The 22502-nt window shown below is 48.6% G+C and overlaps 1 protein-coding gene across 1 annotated transcript in view; it reads left to right on the top strand.

Moving 5' to 3' along the window:
• RP9 (RP9 pre-mRNA splicing factor) overlaps positions 1 to 22502 on the top strand; it is a 102481-nt gene that overhangs the window by 20638 nt on the left and 59341 nt on the right. The window contains exon 2 of the mRNA XM_086964800.1: positions 1853 to 1883. Coding sequence (XP_086820926.1) covers positions 1853 to 1883 — 31 coding nt within the window. The remainder of the gene's footprint in view (positions 1 to 1852; positions 1884 to 22502) is intronic.

Genomic DNA, 22502 nt, shown 5'->3' with positions numbered 1-22502 from the left:
CCTGCATCCATTTCCCATGCAGATTTATGGTTAGAGAAGGGCCCCTTGAGAGGATAGAACCAACTGATTCTATGTCAGGGCAAGAGGTTCTGATTATGCATTTCTCTTTTTTGTTGTTAGCTCAGCGAGCCAATGAGATCTAAAAGTTTGTCCTAACAGATCTTCCAAGAGCGATCAAGGCCCATGATACATTTTGTAACAAACGTGGCCATTTTGGGATCAATTTCAGGAGTTTTCTTCACCTTCCATACCAGAGATGGTCTGGGACATTCAGCCCTGAGCCTTCCACGAACCAACTTATCCAAATTTTTTCTAATGCGGCTGCTAACATACTGAGCCACCTTCGCCACGGGGTCCAGTCCGAGGAATGAGGGTGGAAAATATAGTCTGGGTTAAACCTGTCCAATGAGTCGGCCAAACTCTGTACGGTCGCATTATCAGTAGAGTTAGTCCTGGGACGTTTGGGTCGCCTTCCGGTCTCCATGGTGTGCTGGGACCTGGTTCATCCCTAGATTCAGCATTGTCAGAATCTTCCTCGGCATCATCTCCCGAGGGGAGGAAAGAATCTTCATCGGTGATAATTCCAGGAGTGTCCGTTTCCCGACTATCTTGGTCCACCGCCAGTCTCTCCAAGAAGACTAGATAAAGCCTCTCGAAAGCTTTGAATGGTAGAGGGTTTTGCTGCCCCTTAGGGCTACCTGTTTGTCACTGGCTGAACTCTGGGGTACTTTTGGGCCTCTCCGTAATGGGAGTACACTAGTTTTTGCGACCCAGCAGCAGGTATTGCGTACTAATAGGCTTTTATGCAGAAGTGGCCCCTTGGAGGAAAGTGTCTAGGACATCAAAAAGCCCTTCATTAAGGAGCAACAATATCTTTTCCTCCTCCACTGCTTGAATGGCCTGCTCTTTGGGATCTGCCATATTAAAGTAAATAGTTATTCTGGCTGTAATTATTCTGTGCAGGCAGTAATAATCTGGGTAGATTTGCCGATGCTTGACATCAGGTAATTCAAAGCAAGAAACGTGTCATCGGGGAAATCCTGCAGTGGGGAGCTCCGCAATCACAGTACCGGCAACTGGAGTCAGAATAAGATGATTGAAGGAACAGACGGAAGTCCCACACTTGCAGTCAAAACGCCCATACCACTGAACGAATTGCAGCAGAAGAGCAGACCCACGAGTCGCGCAGACTCCCAAAACATTTGTGCACCCTCTAGTGGCTAGTAAAGATTACCGCACCCCATAGCTGTAATTTTTGAATCTTTTTTTGAATTGTGAATGGGAGAAGGTAGGACGTTCACCAGTTTATCTTCATTCCAGAGTATTTCACACAGATCTTACAAATATGCAATATCTTTGAAACTGATGGCTCAAAATCTACAACTTAATGCAGCTTACCAACCCCATAAAGAGATTTTTAGTGATGTCGTTCACAATCACATTTCAGGCCCTTAATCCTAGCATCCCCTCTAACCTAATAAGCCAATGGCTTCAGAACCAAAGTGAACGACAGCAAAGACAGCAAGAATCCTTGCATCTCGCCGTCCTCCAGGTGTAAAGGGGGAGGCAGTATTTTGACCTTCACCCTCGCTTCTGGTCCCATATGTTGAACTTTTGCAAAGGAGAGACATTTGGTGCTCTTGCGCCTCATTATATCTGCGTTTTCATCTTACAGGGCCATTCAAATGAAACAAATGCCTTTTCAGCGTCTAATCATTGGTCTGTTCTGATTTAGAATATGTATTTATTTGATGGTTTTTAAAATGCAAACTCCACCAGATATGAACTTGTGACGATTGCTGATCTGTATAGGTGAATGTTTTTAACATGCCTGTTTATTTTTGTTTTACAGTTACGAAAAACCACCTCCAGGTCTGATAAAGGTGAGCACATATGTTTTCGTTTGTTGCATTAACAGTTTCAGTTTCAGTTGATTACTTTATCTTAGTAAGCAAATAGTATTCTAGAAGTAAATTTGGGGATGCAAAGCTAGTCCGGCTTCTTCTCTGTGTCATTATGCACCGTACATCTAACATCATTCTCTCAGGGATGGCTAAACAGGATTTTGGGGTCGTTGCACTTTTTTTAGCCATGCTGTATCCATCAGTGGTCGTTGCACTGCTGTCTGGTAATTTGAATTTATTTCTCTATTTCTGTAGTGGTCTATTAAATTATTAACCAAAGGTGTCATGCCCTGTAATACGTCAGACTAATTAGGCATCCCATTTGCTATAAGCTCTTTTTGTGGTGTTCTAGCTGGGGCCTGGAAAAGGTAAGAGATGAGGTAGAGAGATTCATTTTAATTATATTAATGCACCCTAACCAAGAAATGTGGAGCGGTTTCCATTTATTTAACTCCGTTTTTGGGGGACTTAGTTCTAGCCAATTTCGTTCCCTCTATCCCTCTAATGTGCTCCTTACTTGTATTCCCAAATACTTAATGGATGGTGACTCCCATCTGAATGGGGACAATTTATTTGTATAGTTAACACTACTTCTTGTGACAGTGTGAGATTCAGCATCTCAGATTTCTGTTTATGCACCCTAAAACATGATGTTTCTAGTAATACCTCTGGTATAAGTGATTCAGGTCTGAGTAATGTTAGCAGAATATCATCTGCAAAAAAACATATGTTATGATGTTCTCCCTCCAAAGGTATCTTTATAGTGTTAGTATGATTGTGTATTTTGATTGCTAATGGTTATACCACTAAAGCAAATAATAAGGGGGATAGGTGACATCCATGCCTTGTGCAGGGCAAATCTCTACAGTATTAGGCCAGTTACCCAAATCTTAGCCTCTGGTTCTTTATTTCAGGTTAAGATTCACCCCTTCATCTCTGGTCCCTAGACCAATCTCTCCAGGACAGCTTTAATTAATTTGTAGCTCACATGGCCAGATGATTTATCATTATCTAGACTGATCAGGCTGGCTGGTATCTGTTTTTGTTTGACACTATTCTCTATGTATGCCATCCGTCTAAGATTCACAGTGCTGTATCTCCTTAGTTTTGCCTACCTCGTTGGCGTGTGTAAGGTATGGTATCAGATTTGATATTCTCTTGGCCATCAGTTTAGTGAAGATTTAGCAATGCTAGTGGACAATGAGGCACAGTCCCCATGAATTCCCCCTGATTTCGTCCATCCTCTTTGTTTGAGTTAATTCCTGTCTCCTGTGTGAAAGAGTTAAACAGAGCTGCAAAAGAGCTTTCCATCGGAGTTAGAAATAAGTTATAGAATTGTCCCCTAAACCATCAAGTCCAGGAGATTTCCTGTATTCAATTTCTATAAAAGCCATGCAATCTTATGCAACTTCTACAGGTTTATCCATTTTTTCAACTCTGTGGAGTGGAAGCGAGGTTAAGCCAATTTACGAAGTCTAGCATGTTTCCCTCTTCCTCTAATCCTGGTTTTTATTTGTCTTGAAAGAAATCTTGAAAGGCTTTTTGTTTGTCCTCCTTCTTGGTCACCCAGATTCCCTCTTTTGTCTCTTTTGTTGTCTTTGAACACAAAAGAGATGGAGTCAGACGAACAGCCAGAGGGTGACGTATTCCAGATGGGGGTCGCTTAATCAGTGATGTTACATGGATGTACTTGGTAGAGCAACGCTGCTAATATGGATGCCCTCACTCAGCTTAGGCCTTCTAGTTTGTACATGGCAATTGTGCTACCCTGAGTGTTATCTCTGTTGTTGGTCGACCAGTAAGTATTCCAATAGCTGATTCTCTTCCATTGGCTCTAAACTTTCAAGAATCATCTTAAGCCTTTTGTTTGGTAGCTGAGTAAGCACCGTCATCTTCTAAAATTGTGCTGGGAAAGCATGTAGGGTACTCAGAGCAATTTTCCTCATGCCTTTCTAATTTGCCCTTGCAGGTGCCATTAGTTCACCTCTGTAGAAAGGTTGAATCTGTTTTGATTTTTAGATTGCTGGTAGAACGCCGTTTTGCAGTCTGTATATAGTAGACTTTTCAAATTGCCCTTGAAGAAACCATATTCCCTAAATATTTACAGGAACTTACTATCTCTAGGTGATCCTTTCCTAAGTATAAAGGTATTTTGATTTTAGTCTTGTTATTCTAAATCATGTCTTTTGAATTTCTGTAATAGATTTGAATTTCTGTAATAGATTTGAATGTGTGTTTTTGTTTTCTTTTTTTTACAGTACTCCACTTTTTTTGTAATTTCTGTAAAGGTGCATGATTTTTTTGCCACAAGGACAAAGTTATTGGCATGGAATAGAATTGGAGTTTTGGGCTGAGCATTTTTTGGACCGTTGTCTGTAATGTCTTACAGGTAGAACAGTAGGTCATACACGTATAGATTGATCAGAAATGAATCCATGTGTTAACACTACTTCACTCCTCTCCTGTTAAGGATTTCCCTGGATAGCGTGCATTGAATTAGCATATTCTGATGTTAGGTAAAGGTTGCAAATTATTGACACTGCGTATGGATTCATGGATGTATTCTTCAGATCATACAGTAGCCTCTCCCTGTTTATCAGGTCGAAGGCAGAGGCGTTAACTAAGGACACATAGATGCTTGATTTCTTTAGGATGGCATTCTTAATTCTGATGTACTGGAAAAATGAATGATTACCAGGAAGCTAATAAAACAAATGCTGGGACGATGAACGTTGGAACGCGTTGTTCTCTCTGCTGGATCGCAGAGGCAACTGGAACCCAACAATCCTCTGAAACTATCCAACGTACACTGAATCAGAGCAACCAGTACCCATTCAATGACATCAAGGGGAGAGGGCTTGGGAACACACATGAAATTAAATAAGTTAACCAAAGAAGTTAAAATGAGAAAGGAAACAACTGGTGCACGTTCGTGGTGGTGAAGGCAAATGAAGGGTCAAATATCACCTTGGAAATTCAACTCCTGGTACTTGATGATTATTTGCTCAAGACCATTCCTGGCTATAGGTAAGAGAAAACTGATAATTGACACCTAAAAGAGGGAGACCCGCTCCTAGGAATATTATGTTGTAAGCACACAATTATTCAACAAGAAAGACAGGCATGCATAAACATCTTTATTATGTCCGAAGAAGTCAAGGTAACAGGAATACATAAACTTTGGAAAGTGACTGTACAATACTAATGACCCACTCGCACACGGTCTCAAAGATCACACAGAATTTCCACACACCAGGATATGAACATTCACAACAAGAAACCTGCTCAACTAAGGCTTGGGAGCGTTACCAAGACTTCTTCCTGTTGAGCCTAAAGTCACAAAACGTAAAATCACAAAACATAAATCATAATGCAGGTACAAATAATAATAAGTTCAGCTTCGATAAAGTTTTGGCGAGTGAATGAGCCATTCCGTACATAGACCGTAGGTATGCCTAAACGCAAGACAAGTAGCAAAGAAAGGCAAACATGTCTAGTACAAAGATAGTAGCTTTGTAAGTCAAAGTACTGATGCCCAAAAGAGAGAGCCACAAACAAAGACGTTCTGTGCCAAACTGGTGCAGGGACTTTTTCTGAGGTGTTGCAGGAGCCGCAGCAATCCAAGAATCCTGACGTTGGACGCCGTGTAGAGGAAGCACGAAGAGCTGCCAGACCACACCAATAGGAAGAATCAATGTGAAGCACAAAGGAGTGCCGGGCCAGGGTATAAATACCAGCTGAAATCCCAAGATGGCCCCTGAGAGTTCAGTGGCTCCTGCGAGAGAACCCCAGCCACAGAGGCCCATCTGTTTACAGTCCCAGCCACTCGGGACCATCGCGGCAGAGGGAAAGATCACAGACCCAGCAGCTTCACTCCGGCTCTCACTCGTTGTGGTGTTCCTCTGGATTCTGAGGCCACGGGGGGGGGGGGGGGAAGGACAAGGAAAACACAACAGCACTACAGGGCACATATTTATAAGTGGAAGCACGCCCCTACAGGTGTGGAACATGCACAGAAATGTGTTTAAAGCGCTTGGTGTGCCTACAAGGTATTAAAAGCGTGCCTGAGAAGGGGAAAGCTGCTGGGGGTCAAAGTGGATTTCTAGGGAGGAGATATGTAACTCGTAGAGGGACCACCTGGCTGGTGCGTGGAAATGTATCCCAACCCTATTAGAGGGATGAGGGGGCTGCGCGGCTTGGGAAAGCAGTCAATGATTGGCCCGTTACAATCTTGCCCAAAATCTCCTTAGAACCGAGTTATTATCTGCTCTTCTTCCGCAGAGACTAGTATGTTCTTCAAGGTTACTTTTGAGTAAATATTTGCCTCAAAATCAGAGGTTAATTGGGCTGTAAGATTTTGGGTCATCAGTATTTTCTTTTTGTAGGTTGACACAATAGCACATTTAAGCCACGATTCAGGAAATTCCAGATTCATGCTGGATTTACTGCTGACATAGACCCTTGTAAGTGCCAGGTTTCCTGTGTCCATATTTCTTGTAAGCAAATCCTATCCCATCTGAATAGCAAGGCTCTCCGGGTTATTTCTCGGTTTCCCATCAGCCCCAGTGACATTCTACATCTTTAGTAGAATCTTAGCTTTTTCTTTGAGGATTTCCAATGATTGTGCCTCTGGACCATCTCTGGGTTCTTTCATTTAGGGTTTGATTTCTTGTGAGTGTTCCACAGCAAACTTCTTTATTGCAAATTTGTAGTCATTGTTTTAATCTCCTTGCAAGATTAGTACTTCAGTTTTATTTTTTTATAATTTTTCTGGTTAGGCTGCTTGTACTACCTCATAATTGGTATGAGTTTGGCCCTGTGTGTTGCACTCTGCTGTGTTCTTTTCTTCCTTATTGTTCCTTACTTAAATTGAACATTCACTGTTTATTTCCCTTTGTTACCGGCCTTTGTTACCAACTTTGTTCGCCCTAAGTTGGCAGGGTATGCTCAGACATGAGTCCCTTGCTCACTTTGCCACTGGATTCAAGCAAGCCCGGCTGAAGATGGCTGTAATGCCAGAAACCGGTCCTGGGAAGCTTGATTCCGGTCCAGGGAAGACATGGCTTGGCAGTTCGGGCTGGACTGTTCCCATGAGGCACAGGGTCAGACTGATTTGCATATGGCCATGTCTGAACTGGGGTGGCGGAGTGAGCTAAAGAACGGTGATTGATTAAACACAGATCAGTTGACTGGGGGTGAGTGTTTGTATTGTCAACGCTCCGTCCATCATCCCCTTTGGTTTTTCTTTGTTCGCCCTAAGTTGGCAGGGTATGCTCAGACGTGAGTCCCTTGCTCACTTTGCCACTGGATTCAAGCAAAAAACCGGTCCGGTCCTCGGATGCTTGATTCCGGTCTGGGAAAGATATGGCTGTGTAGTTCGGACTGGACTGTTCCCATGGGGCACAGGGTCAGAGCTGATTTGCATAAAGCCATTATCTAACCCAGGGTGGTGTGGAGTGCAAAAAACGATGGATTTGGGCCCAGATCCTTGTACTGGGGTGAATGTAAGACATTGATCTACATTCTGTCCATCAAATTGTTTTTTGTAATTTTCTCCCTGAGTGTACTGGGGTAGCTCAGACGTGGGTCCCAGAGCCTCCACACCACTGGAGTCAAGCTAGCCGGGCTGATGAGAGGTGTTACCTCGAAACCGGTCCGGTCCTCGGATGCTTGATTCCGGTCTGGGAAAGATATGGCTGTGTAGTTCGGACTGGACTGTTCCCATGGGGCACAGGGTCAGAGCTGATTTGCATAAAGCCATTATCTAACCCAGATTGGTGTGGAGTGCAAAAAACGATGGATTTAGGCCCAGATCCTTGTACTGGGGTGAATGTAAGACATTGATCTACATTCTGTCCATCAAATTGTTTTTTGTAATTTTCTCACTGGATTCAAGCAAGCCCGGCTGAAGACGGCTGTAATGCCAGAAACCGGTCCTGGGAAGCTTGATTCCGGTCCAGGGAAGACATGGCTTGGCAGTTCGGGCTGGACTGTTCCCATGAGGCACAGGGTCAGACTGATTTGCATATGGCCATGTCTGAACTGGGGTGGCGGAGTGAGCTAAAGAACGGTGATGGATTAAACCCAGATCAGTTGGCTGGGGGTGAGTGTTTGTATCGTCAACGATCCGTCCATCATCCCCTTTGGTTTTTCTTTCTTTAATATATAGCACTCTAAGAAACAATCCTCCTGATGGGGTGCTCGCCAGTCAAGCTTCATAACGCAGTCTATCCAATCGTATGAACAAGACTCAAGCTGCTCATATATATGGGCGCTACATGCATTGGGCACTCATGCAACCAAGCTGCTTGTCCATCGGTCTATTAGGTTGAATAAGGAAGACACCCAGCCTCCTACTCCTGGGCACGTTAAACCTGCTGTTTGATTGTTGAGGTTTTAGTTGTACGGCGCTGTGCACAAGTTTATGGGCGCTAGTCAGACGCCCCTCATCCCAGCAAGGTTCCCTAGAGCTTGTTGGTCTTGCCATGGCACACAATACCTCTGTCACGTTTGATGCGCCTGGGGTCCTCTCCCTGCGCCCCTACCAGCATCTCTCGGCCGAGCCGCATTCGCCACGGCTTCTACTTAGGAACCGGCTAACATTTACCTTTCCTGGCCCGCCTGGCGTCTTTTACGGTTCCATTGGCCCCTGATTTATGAACTCCTAAATTGAAGTGTATATTTCACTTCTTTCTGTGGTTGTATTAAAACAGTAGGGAGAGGGTTGGTTGGTTGGTGGGGGCCCGAGGACTCCGTTCCCATCGCCTGCCTCTTGGAGTGTTTGCAAAGGGCACACACTGGAGTGGGGGCTGCAGGGCTCTGCTGGATAGTTGTGCGGTGTGCCCACCTCCCCTTAAAAAGAGGTGCAGGTGCCCTCCCTAGCCCCGTCAAAGAAACGGGGAGATGCAACCGGTCTACTCTGATGTAGTGGCATAGCGCAGGCCGCTTCTAGTGCGGCATCGAGGCACTCCAACTGTCTTGAGCGATAATAGGTGAACCTGTGCGGTTGCCGCATAACCCATGTGGTAAGAGCCGGAGACGGCGCGCGAGGACCTAGACGGGCTACAATAGTGCCAAATGTTGAGCGCCTTGATCTATAGGGGATGAATCAGTCATAAAGCTGGGCACAGTGTTGCCCCCTTGTGTCAAGACGAGGCCTGGAAACAGGTAGACTTATCCGTGCAGCTCCGTTTTATGTAACAGCAGTAAGATAGCTGAGTGGGTTAACACACACCTTCTCTAGAGATTAGTGCTCTGTCCACCTAGCACAGAGGTGGTTTTCACTATAACATGATGCATGATTCAACCGCAATACATTATGGTAGATGTAGTTTTGTTTGTTCTTAACTTAGTTGTTCACCCATGCTTCATTTTCTCCAGTAGTTCAGTAACCAGCCAGTCAGTACTGATAGTCTCCTGGCAGGTACCGTTTATTCCTTCCCTTCGGGGTGCCTCCATGGAATCACGGTTGGGTTTGGTGTGCTGTAAGAATGGCTTCGTTTGGTTGTGCGCCTGTGCTCATTCTGAGCCACAGCTAGAGCCTAGGGGTAGGCCAAATCCCACGACACAGCCCGAGCTCTCTCGTGGAGGCCATTCAAAGAGTCAAGGGAGTGGAAGCAAGCCTCAAACAGTGCTTAATTTGTAAAATAAGTGCCAGGGCCCTGCACAGGAGGCCTCTGCAACTTGCACTCTCCATTGGCCCTGGCATTGCAGCCAATGAAGATACCAAAACAACTCTCTTGCCTGCAAGTGCAACAGTTCAGATTATTTGAGGTTCCCAATGCTAAAGGAATGGCTGGGGAGATAGATATTAGTCATTTTTAATATGTATTGTATTTATAAATAACAGGTGTTCTGCTCATCTCTAAATTAGATGAACAGTGCCACAATGTGGCATACTGTCATACCTGGGATGTTGACAATTAAGTGCTGGTGCGAACCACCGGAAACCACCAGCTCAAATAATGGCTAACATATGTGCTGCTCTGAGCTCATAGGTCTCGCCTTTGGGACCTTTATAGCCATGCAACAGTTGATGTTGTTGCACCGAGGATGTTGTGCTGCATAACTAAATACTTATAAGGTCCCAAAGGCGAGACCTATTGGCTATGCCAATGGTTGTTTAAAGTAGCAGGTTTGATGCAACACACGTTTTTGATAGTTTAAATCATAATTGAAGCACTTTGCGACAATGTTAACTTAGGAAGAAAACATACGCTGCATTCGGTCACAGGCAACACCAACAGGTTACTTCGGGAGGCACCAGGACGTCTGGGTACAGAGGTGTGTTTTTCAGCATCAGGTGATTTTGATGCTTTAAATCTTATTTGAAGCACTTCCTGGTAATATAAACCACTGGAGGAAAATGTATTGCATTTGGGAACTCCGCATCAACTTACGGGATCTATCTTCTGGACTTCGGGGGAGTATGGGGCATGGTCCAAGGTAGCACCAACACTTCACTGCAGGCAGCACTGGGGCGGCCGGGTGCAGGGGTGCCTTACAGCGTTGGGTGCCCCAGTCAAGTCTATGGAGATCAGTCCCATCGGAAAAGAGGCTGCAGGCTCGGACTGGGGGGCCAGTCGGACTGAAGCAACAAGGGGGCTTAGGCCTCCTGATACTTAGGGATACCGGGACACCGTTGGTCCTCTTTTCCACTGGCAAGGGGTGACTGGTGCAGTGGTGTCTTTATGCAGCGGATTTACCTCACCAGGAGCAGTCACAGTAGAGAGGGCCTGCACACAGAGGCTGCAGGCGGTGTTCTGGAAGTCCATACTGGGCAAGTCCAAGGTGGGCTTTGTCTCTGGAGGTCGAGGGGGCCACGCTGGCACCATTGGCCCACTTCAGCCCAGGCTAGGAAGCGTGGATGCAGTAGTGCTTTGCGGCACCCAGTGTTTGCAGTTCAGGAGTCTCATAGTCTTCTTTGTGTTGTCTGCAAGATGCAGGTAAGCAGCTGCACTGCTCCGTAGGAGTTCCTGAGTCTTTGGAGAAGTGCTGGCAGTTATCTCAGGGTTTGTACAATCCGCAGCTTGTAGGACTAGACCATTTTGGTGCAATTGTCAAGAAGATACGACCAGGCCGGCAAATACTTCTTCTGCAGTCCCCGCTTTTATGGCACTCTAGCCCTTCTTCTTTTGGTCGTCAGGATCTGATTTCCCGGTGCCAGTACTTTCCTAAATACTGAATTCAGGGGCGTCAGTGGAGTGTAGGGTAGTAGCTAATGGGCCACTTACCCCTGGGGTCGCTATGCCCTCTACATGACCACTTCTTGGGGGAAGTGGGCAGAACTCTGTCCCAGAAATCTTAAATTTCCCATTGCCAAGATGAGCACTTCTGAAAAATCGCATCAACTTCAGGTAGCCCAGTTCAGGAGTGGTGCTTGCCTGAGGATGGACAAGCCTGTCTTGCCTAGCTAATTTTCCTGCCTGTCCAGGTGCCAAACGACTCTGAACAAAGCGGGTCGGTTTCCTCTCTTGTGAGAGCAGCCAGATTCACATACCTGGTGGGCCTTTTTGAAGCTTGCCGGCCTTGGAATGCTAATCCGTAGGTCAACCTCAAGCAGGCTTGGTTTATGGCTCCCAGAGAGCAAAGGCCTTCACCCCTTGGGGTCAGAAACCCATCTCTGGTGGCAGGCTGGTGAAAACTAGTCAGTCAGCACTCCAACTGGTCGATTTTCAGGGGGCACCTCTAAGATGCCCTCGGGGTGCATGTATTACTAAATCCAACACTGGCATCAGTGTGGGGGGCGTGGCTTAGCAGCATGCAGAGCTAGACGCAAGGCTCGGGAGCTCCCGGCCGTCGCCACCAAAATCCGCCATAAAACAACTGCCACAAACAACAGAATCATCCCACGGCTCGCCCAAAGACTCAGAGGCAGCGACGCCGTCGAGAGAGCTCCGCTGCCGCGCAAAAAGCCTGTTCTCCGCGATCCCCCGGGAAGAAGGCAGAGGGGCAGGCGAATCCAGGATGGCGCCCCGGGACCGGCGCTAGCCTCGGCCGGATACCGATCGGTGAGAGGCGGAGTGCAGCAGCCCAGCGGTACCCACACAGGCACCGCAGGGGAAGGAGTAGCAGCAGAGGGACCGGCGATCCACCAGATCTCCCAGACCGATCCCGGGGAACCGTGACGCTGCGGTGAGCAAGCAGGATATTGGCAGCGAGGGGCCCGACCTCCGATGCTGGGGAGGAACCTCGGGCTGCACCGCGGAACCCAGGCGGGCCTTGACACACCCAGCACCGGCGGTACAAGTAAGGAGAGGGAGTCCCCCCCCCGCCACTGCCACGCGGCCGCGACCGCCCTTCACCAACATGGCGGCCTGATTTGCGGTCCGGGACTCTGGATTACCCGGGGGGGGGGGGGCGTGGCCTGACGGGAAACCAGAGTGCGCTCCCTGGGGGTCATCACCCGCTTACCCACGGACTACCAGGCGCAGCGGGGAGAGGTCACATGCAACTTCTGCGAGCGGGCTGCCCATTACCAACAGGGCGCCCGAGTGACTGTGACCCGCCTGGGGGACAACACTAGCGTGACCACACAAAGAAGGAGCCAGCAGCAAGCCGGGGATCCGGCGGACCTGGGGGCTAACCGGGGCCAGCCCGGAGGAAGAGGCTCGAGTCAGCACCGGCAAACTGCGGAGTGAGGTGACCCGAGGGGAGACACGGAGGCGGGGCTGTTGTTGTTGTTGTGGGGGAGACAGGCCCAGAGGAGGAAGGCGGCACCGCCAGCGGCCTAGATAATCCCGGAACACGGCCCTGGAATCTCGCCTGTTCCCCACACCCCCCCTCCTCCCCCCCCCACCGTGGACCTTACCTCCATAGTGGCCGACGACCCGTCCACTACTATCGACGGGACTGGAGAAGCACGGCTATTGGGGTGCAGCAGGGGCGATCATAGAATCACCGACGGTGTATAGGAGACCCAGCGGGCAGAGAGCGGGAACACGTGAAGCTCTCCTGGGACACGCAGTGGGATCTGGCGGCCGCCACCCACGAGCCCCACCACCATACAGACTGCATCATCTAGCGCACGGGGGGAGTGGACCGCGCCGACAGCTACAGCCTTGGGCCTTGTCCGGGGGAGACCATGGGAAAGAAGGATCCAGTACCTAAAACCCTGAAGCAAGGCCCTATGGACAACTTTGCGACCTCCCGCCCGGGGAAAGACCACACTAACACAGCTCAGGAAGGCTCGCCAGACACAGACAGACTCCTAGCAGCCATCCAAGCCTCTAGGTCCGACATCCAGGAATCGAGAGCCGCGCTGGAAGTTAAAATAGGCGAGGTGGAATCCGAGGTCACCCTCCTCCGACAGGACTTCAGGAATCTTTCGGCGCGAGTGACGGAGAACGAGACCCGAATTGGCGAGGCGGAAGACTCTCTTACCACGCTCCGCAAAGACATGGTGGAACTCCAAGCATCTCACAGACAACTCCTGTGGAAGGTGGATGATGCCGAAAACAGGGCACGCCGCAACAACCTACGCTTTGTAGGCTTTAGAGAAGGAATTGAAGGGAACGATATGGCGGCTTTCCTCCACTCGTGGCTGACCTCGACCTTCCCGACAGCACGCTTTTCGGCGTGCTTTGTAATTGAAAGAGCGCATAGGGCACTGCTGGCGAAACCTCCGGAGGGTGCGAGACCTAGACCAGTGATAGCACGCTTCCTGAACTTTGCAGACAGAGATCCAATTCTTCGTGAGGCCAGGAAACTGGGCGAGATCCGGCTCGAAAACACTAACATCATGATTTTCCCGGACTATAGCCAGCAGGTCCAGAAACGGCGTCGCTCCTTCGACCAGGTGAAAGCAAAACTGAGAACGCTAAAGATCACCTACATGCTGCTCTTCCCAGCGAAACTCAAGGTCCTTTACAAAGATAAGTCAATTTTCTTCACACACCCTGAGGACGCATGGCAGTGGCTGGAGGAGAGGCCTATCCTCAACAGCAGAGAGGCGGCAGGACGCGAAGCATCGGACAGATCACTGAGAGAAAAAGTCAACTGGGGGCTCCCTAAACCTCCAAGGCGGAAATCAAGGAGGCTGCACTCCCGCACTCCTGGGACACCATATCAAGCCCGCACGCCCGCGGGGGCCAGAAGAGGAAGGTCGGAATCACCGGGGGAATCCTCAACGGCAGGCGCACGGAGACAGGCCTCACGTCACCCGCCACTCTCGGATGGAGACGGCGATGATCGACAAGAAGATGGAGAATCAGACCCTGAGGAGGCGAGCCCCAATGAGGAACGGGACTCGATGCACCCACTGGAAAAGGAAATCCACGATCTGGAAAGGGACTCGTCTGGCAAACTAAGTGGAACGGACTCCGCTACGCAAGACTCGCACTCATGAACATTGCAGAGTGGCATTCTAAAGACGACGGTCGGGAGGCACGAAGACACGCAAGTTGACAGTCCTCTCTCCTGTTTTGCTATCTTTTCCATGTCCAGTGTATATGTTTTCTTCCTTTGAGCCGGTTGGGACATTAGGCTAGAAACGACACTGGGCCTGGTGCTCTCACAACCTTTCGAGTTGGGGTGAAAGGTGAGGGCTAGTTGAGTTAAGGGGAGAAGGGGGTGGGCGACAGACCGGCTCCCACTGAAAGCTCTGCCCTTTACTGGGATGAGTCTGGAAGGGGAGGGTGGTGGGGAGGGGGGGGGGGGTGCTATGGGGACCAGAGTTATTTGGAGTTGGGGGAGGGGGGGACAGGGATGGGGGGTAGCCACAGTTGGGGGACACGCTCAGACACCTGCTATACCACTTTCACTGCCACACCCACCTTACGCACCGCTAACAGATGACAACCAACACACAGAATGGCAGGTACACTAACAGCGCAACCAGGGAAGGAGGAGGCGCTGTCCATTTTGACGTGGAACGTTAACGGCCTCGGTGCCAAAGTCAAACGGGGCCTGGTGAATACATATCCTAAGAGGCTGGCACCGGATGTCGTCCTCCTGCAGGAGACCCACCTTAAAGGTGACAAATGTCCATTCATTGCGAGGGGTAGGCTCAGAGCCCTGGCACACGCGGGGTACACCTCGGACTCAAGAGGAGTAGCGATCCTGGTTAAGAAATCACCACCTTTCTGCGTCACACACACATGGAGCGACCCACAGGGCACGTATGTGGGGGTTCAAGGGACGTGGAGGAGGCAGCGGTACACTATAGTGTCGGTATATGCGCCGCCCAAGCTTCAATCACGTACATTACAAGCGATCACCTCACCCCTCATCAACACGGCAGACACTATACAGATAGTGGGAAGGGACTTTAATGACGTGATGTCGGATGAACTGGACCGTACGGGCCAGACACGTAGAGGGGGATCACAGACAGCTCTGGCACAAACAATGGATACACTGGGACTCACAGACCTATGGCGATGGCGACACCCCACACATCCTGCCTACTCCTTTTACTCGGGGGCACACAAAGTCTTCTCAAGACTAGACTATCTTTTTATGGCTAGGCAACACTTAACGACGGGCGATGTGGTGGAATACAAGGCGAGGGGCATTTCTGACCACTCGCCCCTATATGCGAAAGTGGGGGGGGCGAGACGGAGGGGAGGAACTGAATGGCGCCTGGCGACATGGGACATCCAATCCCCAGACCTTGCACGCGGAGTTAGGGCGGACATTAAAGTGTACTTCGCGGAAAATGAAGGGTCCGTCGCCTCTAAGATAACCCTCTGGGAGGCGATGAAGCCAGTACTAAGAGACAGAATACAGGGCAGACTAAAAGAGGCGAGACAGAAACAACAGGCGGAAGTGGCGGCCTTGGAGGCCTCCATCCTGACACTAGAAGAGGAATATCAGGCACACAAGGGAGAAGATACGTTGCGGCGCCTGCTGGATGCCCAACGGAGCTATAGGGAGATGGTGTCAAATGAGGCGAAGACACAGTCGCTGGCGACGCTCCACCGTCTATACGACGTGGGGGATAAGTCGGGTAGGCTTTTGGCCTGGCTCAGCTGGAAGGAGAGAGATGCGCGATGGGTGGAGCAAATCAAAACGGGTGATGGGGCTGTGCGCCGCACCGACGCGGAGATAGCAGAGGCGTTCGCGACCCACTACGAACAATTCTACACAGCTAGAGACCTAGGAGGCATAGATGTGGCACTGCAATATCTGGACCAGACGGAAATCCCGAGCCTATCTTCTGAATCCAGCGCGGCCCTGGATGCAGACATAACGCTTGAAGAGATTGCAGACGCCATAGCGCACCTAAAAACGGGCAAGACGCCGGGCCCCAACGGGTTCCCGGCGGAATTCTTTAAAAAACGTCGGACCTCCTGACACGGCACTTTAAACATCTCCTTACGGAATCTTTCCAGCAGCATGCGCTACCACCAGACCTCGCGCTGGCGACCATCGTGCCGATCCACAAAGAAGGCAAACCTAAAGAGGATTGTGCATCGTATCGCCCCATTTCCCTCCTTAACATCGAAGTGAAGGTGTTAGCTACCATCCTAGCAACACGCATGAGGGGAGTGATCTCAGACCTTGTCCACTTGGACCAGTCAGGGTTCCTCCCGGACAGAGCAACGAAGCTCAATCTTAGACGCACGCACAACTGGCTGCAAGCAGTCAAGGGTAGGGTCGAACCGCACTGGTTCCTCTCCCTTGACGCAGAAAAGGCATTTGACGCGGTACATTGGCCCTTCCTTCTGGCGGTGCTCCAGAGGTTCGGATTCGGTCCGGTAATCTGCGGCTGGATACGGCTCCTATACCATGCCCCGAGAGCGCGAGTGAGAGTCAATGGGAAACTGTCCCGCGAATTCAAGGTCGAACGGGGCACCCGGCAAGGTTGCCCTCTATCCCCCCTACTGTTCACACTCACGATTGAAATCCTAGCCATTCACATTAGGCGGATCCCGCACATACATGGCTTTTCGCTAGACACCCCGGGGGCGATGCAGGAAAAGATATCGCTTTACGCAGATGATGTGCTCCTATACATCACCAACCCGACGTTACAGTGCCAGAATTATTTCGGGAATTGGGCAGCTTTGGTGCACGAGCTGGCCACACCATTAATTGGCACAAATCGATACTATACGATCCACAGGGGAGGGAGCAATGGGGAAACGTCCCGGAACGCCTAGTTACGACATCCGCGGGCTTTCAATACTTGGGGATATACATCACCCAGGACAAGGCACTCTCCTTCTCCAAAAATGTCGACAGAATCATGAGAGAGGCGGTATGTGACATGGACAGATGGAAACGGCTACCACTCACGCTCCTGGGCCGGGCAGCAATGTACAAAATGATCACCCTGCCCAAGTTCCTCTATGCACTGCAGAATGAATACTACCCACTCCCGCCGGATACGATGAGGAAGATGCATGCAGACCTTCGTACATTCCTATGGCTGGGAAAGCAACCGCGAATAGCCCTACAGACTCTCCAACGGCACCAGTATAGTGGGGGCATCTCCCTACCGAATCTGGAGGCCTATTACTGGGCGGAGCACCTGACGCCCATAAACGACTGGATCCATGTCCCGGCAGACCACCCGACGTATATCCTTGAAAGACACACGCTTTCCAACAGAAACGTACTATACTATTTATATGGCGGAAAGGCTGGGAAGTCACTGCTACCGGCGACGTTAATCACACTTAAGGCGTGGCGGCTGGCGACCAAACGCATGGGCTGGGAGGGGAAGCTCTCCAGACAAACACCCTTGTGGCACTGCCGGTGGCTCCCGGAGCTTGGTAAACTAAGGGGCTTTCAGCGATGGGATGACATCGGCATGTCCCACATAGGCGACATGATCTACAGGGGGGAACTGAAGGACTTCCAGGCGCTTAAGACGGAATTCGGGCTCCACCACTCGCAATTATTCAAATACATGCAATTGAAACACGCTTGGAGGGCACAACAGATACAACTCGCAGACATACCTGAATACGCACCATTGGAGGGTAGACTACTCCAGGAACATATATTGGGTAAAGCGGTCTCCCTCACCTATAAAACCTTGACAAATAATATGTTGGGCGACTTGGGGAAGCTGAGGGGAGTGTGGGAGGCAGAGGTGGGTGAGATGGAGGATATTGATTGGGAGATGGTCCTTATGCACCCCCGGGAGGTGGCGATCAAGTCCAGGCTCCGCCTCATCCAGCTCAACATCCTGCATAGGACATATTTTGATAGGGTGAAACTGTTCAAAATGGGGAAAATCGCAGACGCTACATGCTTGCGGTGCGGTAGCCACCAGGGGGACTTCTACCACACCCTATGGCAATGTACGAACATACAACATTATTGGTCGGACATCTTTACAGAGCTGGGAGAGGTTTTGGGGGCGGAACTCAACCAGGAGCCTAAGCTAGCCCTGCTGGGCCTGACCACTGAGGTGGACCTACCTCGCCCCCAGCTAATTTTTCTAGCTCTGGCGCTAGTAGTCGCCAGGAGAGACATCGCCAAACACTGGGGAGCAGCGGAATTGCCGACCCTTGAGGAGTGGAGACGGGGGCTCGACCTCTACATGGCAGCGGAGAGGGTGACTTATAAGGCGAGGGGATGTCCTAAAAAGTTCCGCCGGGTATGGGCCAAGTGGAGGCAATATCACGGCCTAGAGGGAGGGCAATGAGGGAGGGCTTTGGATGAGAGAGGAGCATTGGAATGTGAACCATGAACTACCAAGACACGTGTTGATTATCACGCCTGACATTGAGGTTATGCTGGTACATGACGCCCCGTCGGGGTGACTAGTTGGTTGAAATGAGCGGTGCGGGGGTGGGGGGGGGTGGAAGGGGATGGGGGGGGAATTGCGAGAGTCTGATTGGTCTATGTGCGTGAACAACAACTCCTGATACCAACCCAGGGTGTATCAAGTGGCTATACAGTTAACAAGTTGCAGGGGGGAGTTGGGGGGGTTTTCAGTGGGAATCAATCCCACACTATAAAAGCAGATGTGTACAGTGATATGGACTACCTCCACCGGCTGCACTGGTGTGCCTTTAACATACATTTTACAAGCGCCGCCCAACCTCAGGGGTGTGGGCTGAATGGCCGTGTGATGAAGTATCTTCTGAACATATTGCCTCTCCTGTACAGGGGAAGGCGGAGTGATTGCATAACATGCTGGTCTTTTTCTGCAATAAAAATTACTTGGAAAAAAAAAAACACTGGCATCAGTGTAGGTTTATTAATACGAGATGTTTGATACCAAGCATCCCTATTTTCAATGAAACCATTGTGTTTCTGGGGGACTTGTTTTCACCAGTGTCCAGCACATGCTGTACTGTCCTGGGTCATATCTGCTCATGGAGTTTTGCCCTCACATGTAGTAGAGTACACCCTGTCCTGGGGCGTTACTGCCTGCTTTAGGGGTGACTTACTTATATTTCATAAAGTTTCTGCAGACAGGGCGCACAGGCTGTATCGCAAAAGTTATAGTAATTAAAAACAGTAAATTTTAATTTCCTTGATGTGCTCTAAACACACTTGTCTGCAAGGAACAAAAACATATGGCTCACCTCATTCAGGTAGCTTGCTACATGTTTTTCTCCTGTTAAGGTTTCTGCTCTAGATGGTGCGCTTTCTCGAAAAGTGACCTGTTGTATGTACGTTAGGGGCTTCAGCCCGCCCATAGGTTTGCTATTGGCTGGCTCAATCGTCGCTCTCCCAATGTTTCTCCCCATTTGTCCTTGATATACATTTGTCATGCCTCTTCCACTGTCCTCCCCGAGAGCAGGGACTGAGTACACAATCTCTCTACAATCCTTTATTTTGTCAGAAATTTAAGGACTTTTTTCTAACTTTGTTTACCAGCACTTCCTAGCTTTGTCTTGTCCTCGCTGTTAGGCACCGATAAGGTTGTACACTGGATAGGCAATTGAAGGAATGCATTAATACATGAATGGTAAAGGTGATTAGTGATGAATTGGAAAATCTGGTTAAAATTGACTTCTTCCGAGTTTCTGAAAATGAGCATCGATCCTTCGAGCAGGCTGCCCCTTCAGGAAAATCTTCTGTCTCAACAGCAGGGCAGGGTTCTCCACCCAAACTTGTCAACTCTCCGCCTTCTTGCCTGGAGATTGGGCAGCGACAGTCAGTTGATAGCTTTTGACCTCCCTCCCGAAGTTTGTACAGGTATTCTGGCAGCCAGTCGCACCCTCCACCAAAACAGTATACGCATGCCATTGGCAAAAATGTATAAAATATTATATAGAAAAGTCAACCCTCTTTGGGCTTTTCTTTATTATTCTTCTCTTTATTCTTAACCTTGCCCAGGAGGGCTCTCTCTGCTCTGGGCACTGTCATGGGTTATCATTTTGCTCTGTCCGCTTTCCTGCTGTTCCCTGACAAACCCTCTTTTTTCAATTTGTTTTTTTATAAACCTGTCCCACTTTTCAATCGCTCGTTCTATTATTGGCTGCGCATGGGGAAGGGTTGGGGCAACAGGTCACGGAGGTAGCGTGCTTTCGCCATAGGAATGTGTCGCACTGCGCAGTGGCGATGGATCTTAGCGTGTATCACCAAAGGCATTTCTCCATTTTTTCTTCGCTCAGATAACTCCTCCGTGAGCCTAAATAGCAGGTACTTTTGCGCCGCAGTGAGGTGTGATGTGGTAACTGTTTGATTGGGTGATGCGATGCTGCATTTTCTCAGTTTTAGTGTGTATGTGGGAGTTGGTACGAAGTGGATAACCTACTTGTGTGCGTTACTCTGGTGTGGTGCTGTGTTCTAGGATTTTCTGTGCACTGGAGTGTTAATCGTTCTTGTCACACAAAAGCACTACCCTCCTCATTTTGCGTCCTACTGTTGCTAGAAAAACGGGCAGCCTCCTGCTCCGGCTATTTATAGTGCTTTGCTGTGATTGCCTGGGCCTACATTACACCATCTGACGTCATGTGCTCTCACAGGCCGCAAGTGTCACTGAGGGCAGGTCTAGGGTGACCCAGATAGAACCGGCTAGGGCGGACCTAGCCCAGAGCCTGAGGAAGATTTACAAACAAACATTGAGACATCTGTCAGTAGGATGCCTTGTCTACAGTTGTGATGCTTTCCTGCTGTCTATGCTGAAGCTTATACCCACACAGTCCTAGTAGTGCTCCTTTTTACCCCACCAATTCACTCATATTTTATTTCATCATGTTTAGCGTATTTGGGGTTTGTTAGATGGGATGTCCATAACTGAGCAGAACAGGCGTGTGTAAAAGATTGCACTCTTGGGTAATCTCACCACTTTTAAAAACTTCAATAGTCAGGGTTGTACAGATGAACCATAAACTTTGGACATCTTGCATTTTGGATATTATAGTAAATGCGTATCTGAAGATCGTAATTGCAATTTAAATCATATGCGGTGGCAATGTAACAGAAGCAGCTAGTAAAATTTCCCAAAGTGTTTCTGACTGTTCTGCTCTAAAATGTGATCAAGAAGCAACCATTAGAATATCGGGTTCAGAGAGTTGCTGTGCTCCTGAAGAATGTCCTCTAAAGTGACATTTCAATACAATTCCGCTTTTTTTAGCTCTACAAGTATTATGAATCCGTGTATGTGATTTGTATTACACAAACCGATTTATAATCCCTGTACTTAAGCACCAATGCTGGTTGATCATGTGTGCCGCCGCTCTTTTTCTTTACCACACGCCAACTCGATCTCACTTTATCCTGTCTGCAGCTTTTATTCTGTTGATACTCTATAACTCGGAGATCAAATCATTCTGTGTCCCAATAGTTTCACACTCACATATTTAGAAACCTATTATCTAACCCCTTGCAACCAAAATCTGTTAGGTGCTCCCTCTAGTGCTTCATTTGTTTTCTCGCAAAATTCCACACATCTAAACTCATTGCAATCACATATCTGTAAAGCACGCTCTTCAATGCATATTCAGCTCATACCCTTGCAGCAAAGGCATGAATTTACTTCTTTACTCTAGATCTTCTTGTCATCGCTGAAGCTTGGCAAAATCTAAAAACTGATAGAGATGCTATTCCAAAAATTGATGCAATGACTGTCTCAAATTGTTTCTTGTGGACTTGTATCTTAAATGGAACCACCCAAAGAACTATTCCTCCGTATTAAAGTGTTGATCCACCCATGAGCTAAACTAACAAATACTCTTATCAACCTCCAAACTAGAGAACGTTATTGATATTATCAAAAGCGTGTACGCCTACAGCCAATACGCTCCATTCAGCTGACTGGTCCCAATAACTTTGATATTTCCTTCCCAAATTCCCATTTACCACGCTCAAGATGTGGCCAGGTTATGCCTACAGAAGTTTTCAAAAGATTACTAAAACATGTCAGCCTGGTAGATCTTTTCACAACTCTTCTCAATTTGGCCAAGAACTGTAATGCTTTCTTTGAATTATTCTATTGGAAATCTATCCATTGCCTTCCAACAATTTTTCATTTTTTTTAGATGGCATTCAGTGTAGCTCTGTTACCTTCTTTGCAGAACAAATTGAGACGTTTGCAACAGTGTACATTTTTTTTAACACTCATGCCAGATCATTAGCGTCATTCATTCCACTTCAGTCTGGAATGCTTTAAACTATGTCGACCTCAGAATTGTAGCAAATCCTTTACTTGATCAACTTAAAACTGAGAATTGGCTCATGTCACAG

This window comes from Lissotriton vulgaris, chromosome 4_1, assembly GCF_964263255.1.
Source record: "Lissotriton vulgaris chromosome 4_1, aLisVul1.2, whole genome shotgun sequence".
Lineage (NCBI taxonomy): Eukaryota > Metazoa > Chordata > Amphibia > Caudata > Salamandridae > Lissotriton > Lissotriton vulgaris.
This window is presented reverse-complemented; position numbering and strand designations above follow the sequence as displayed.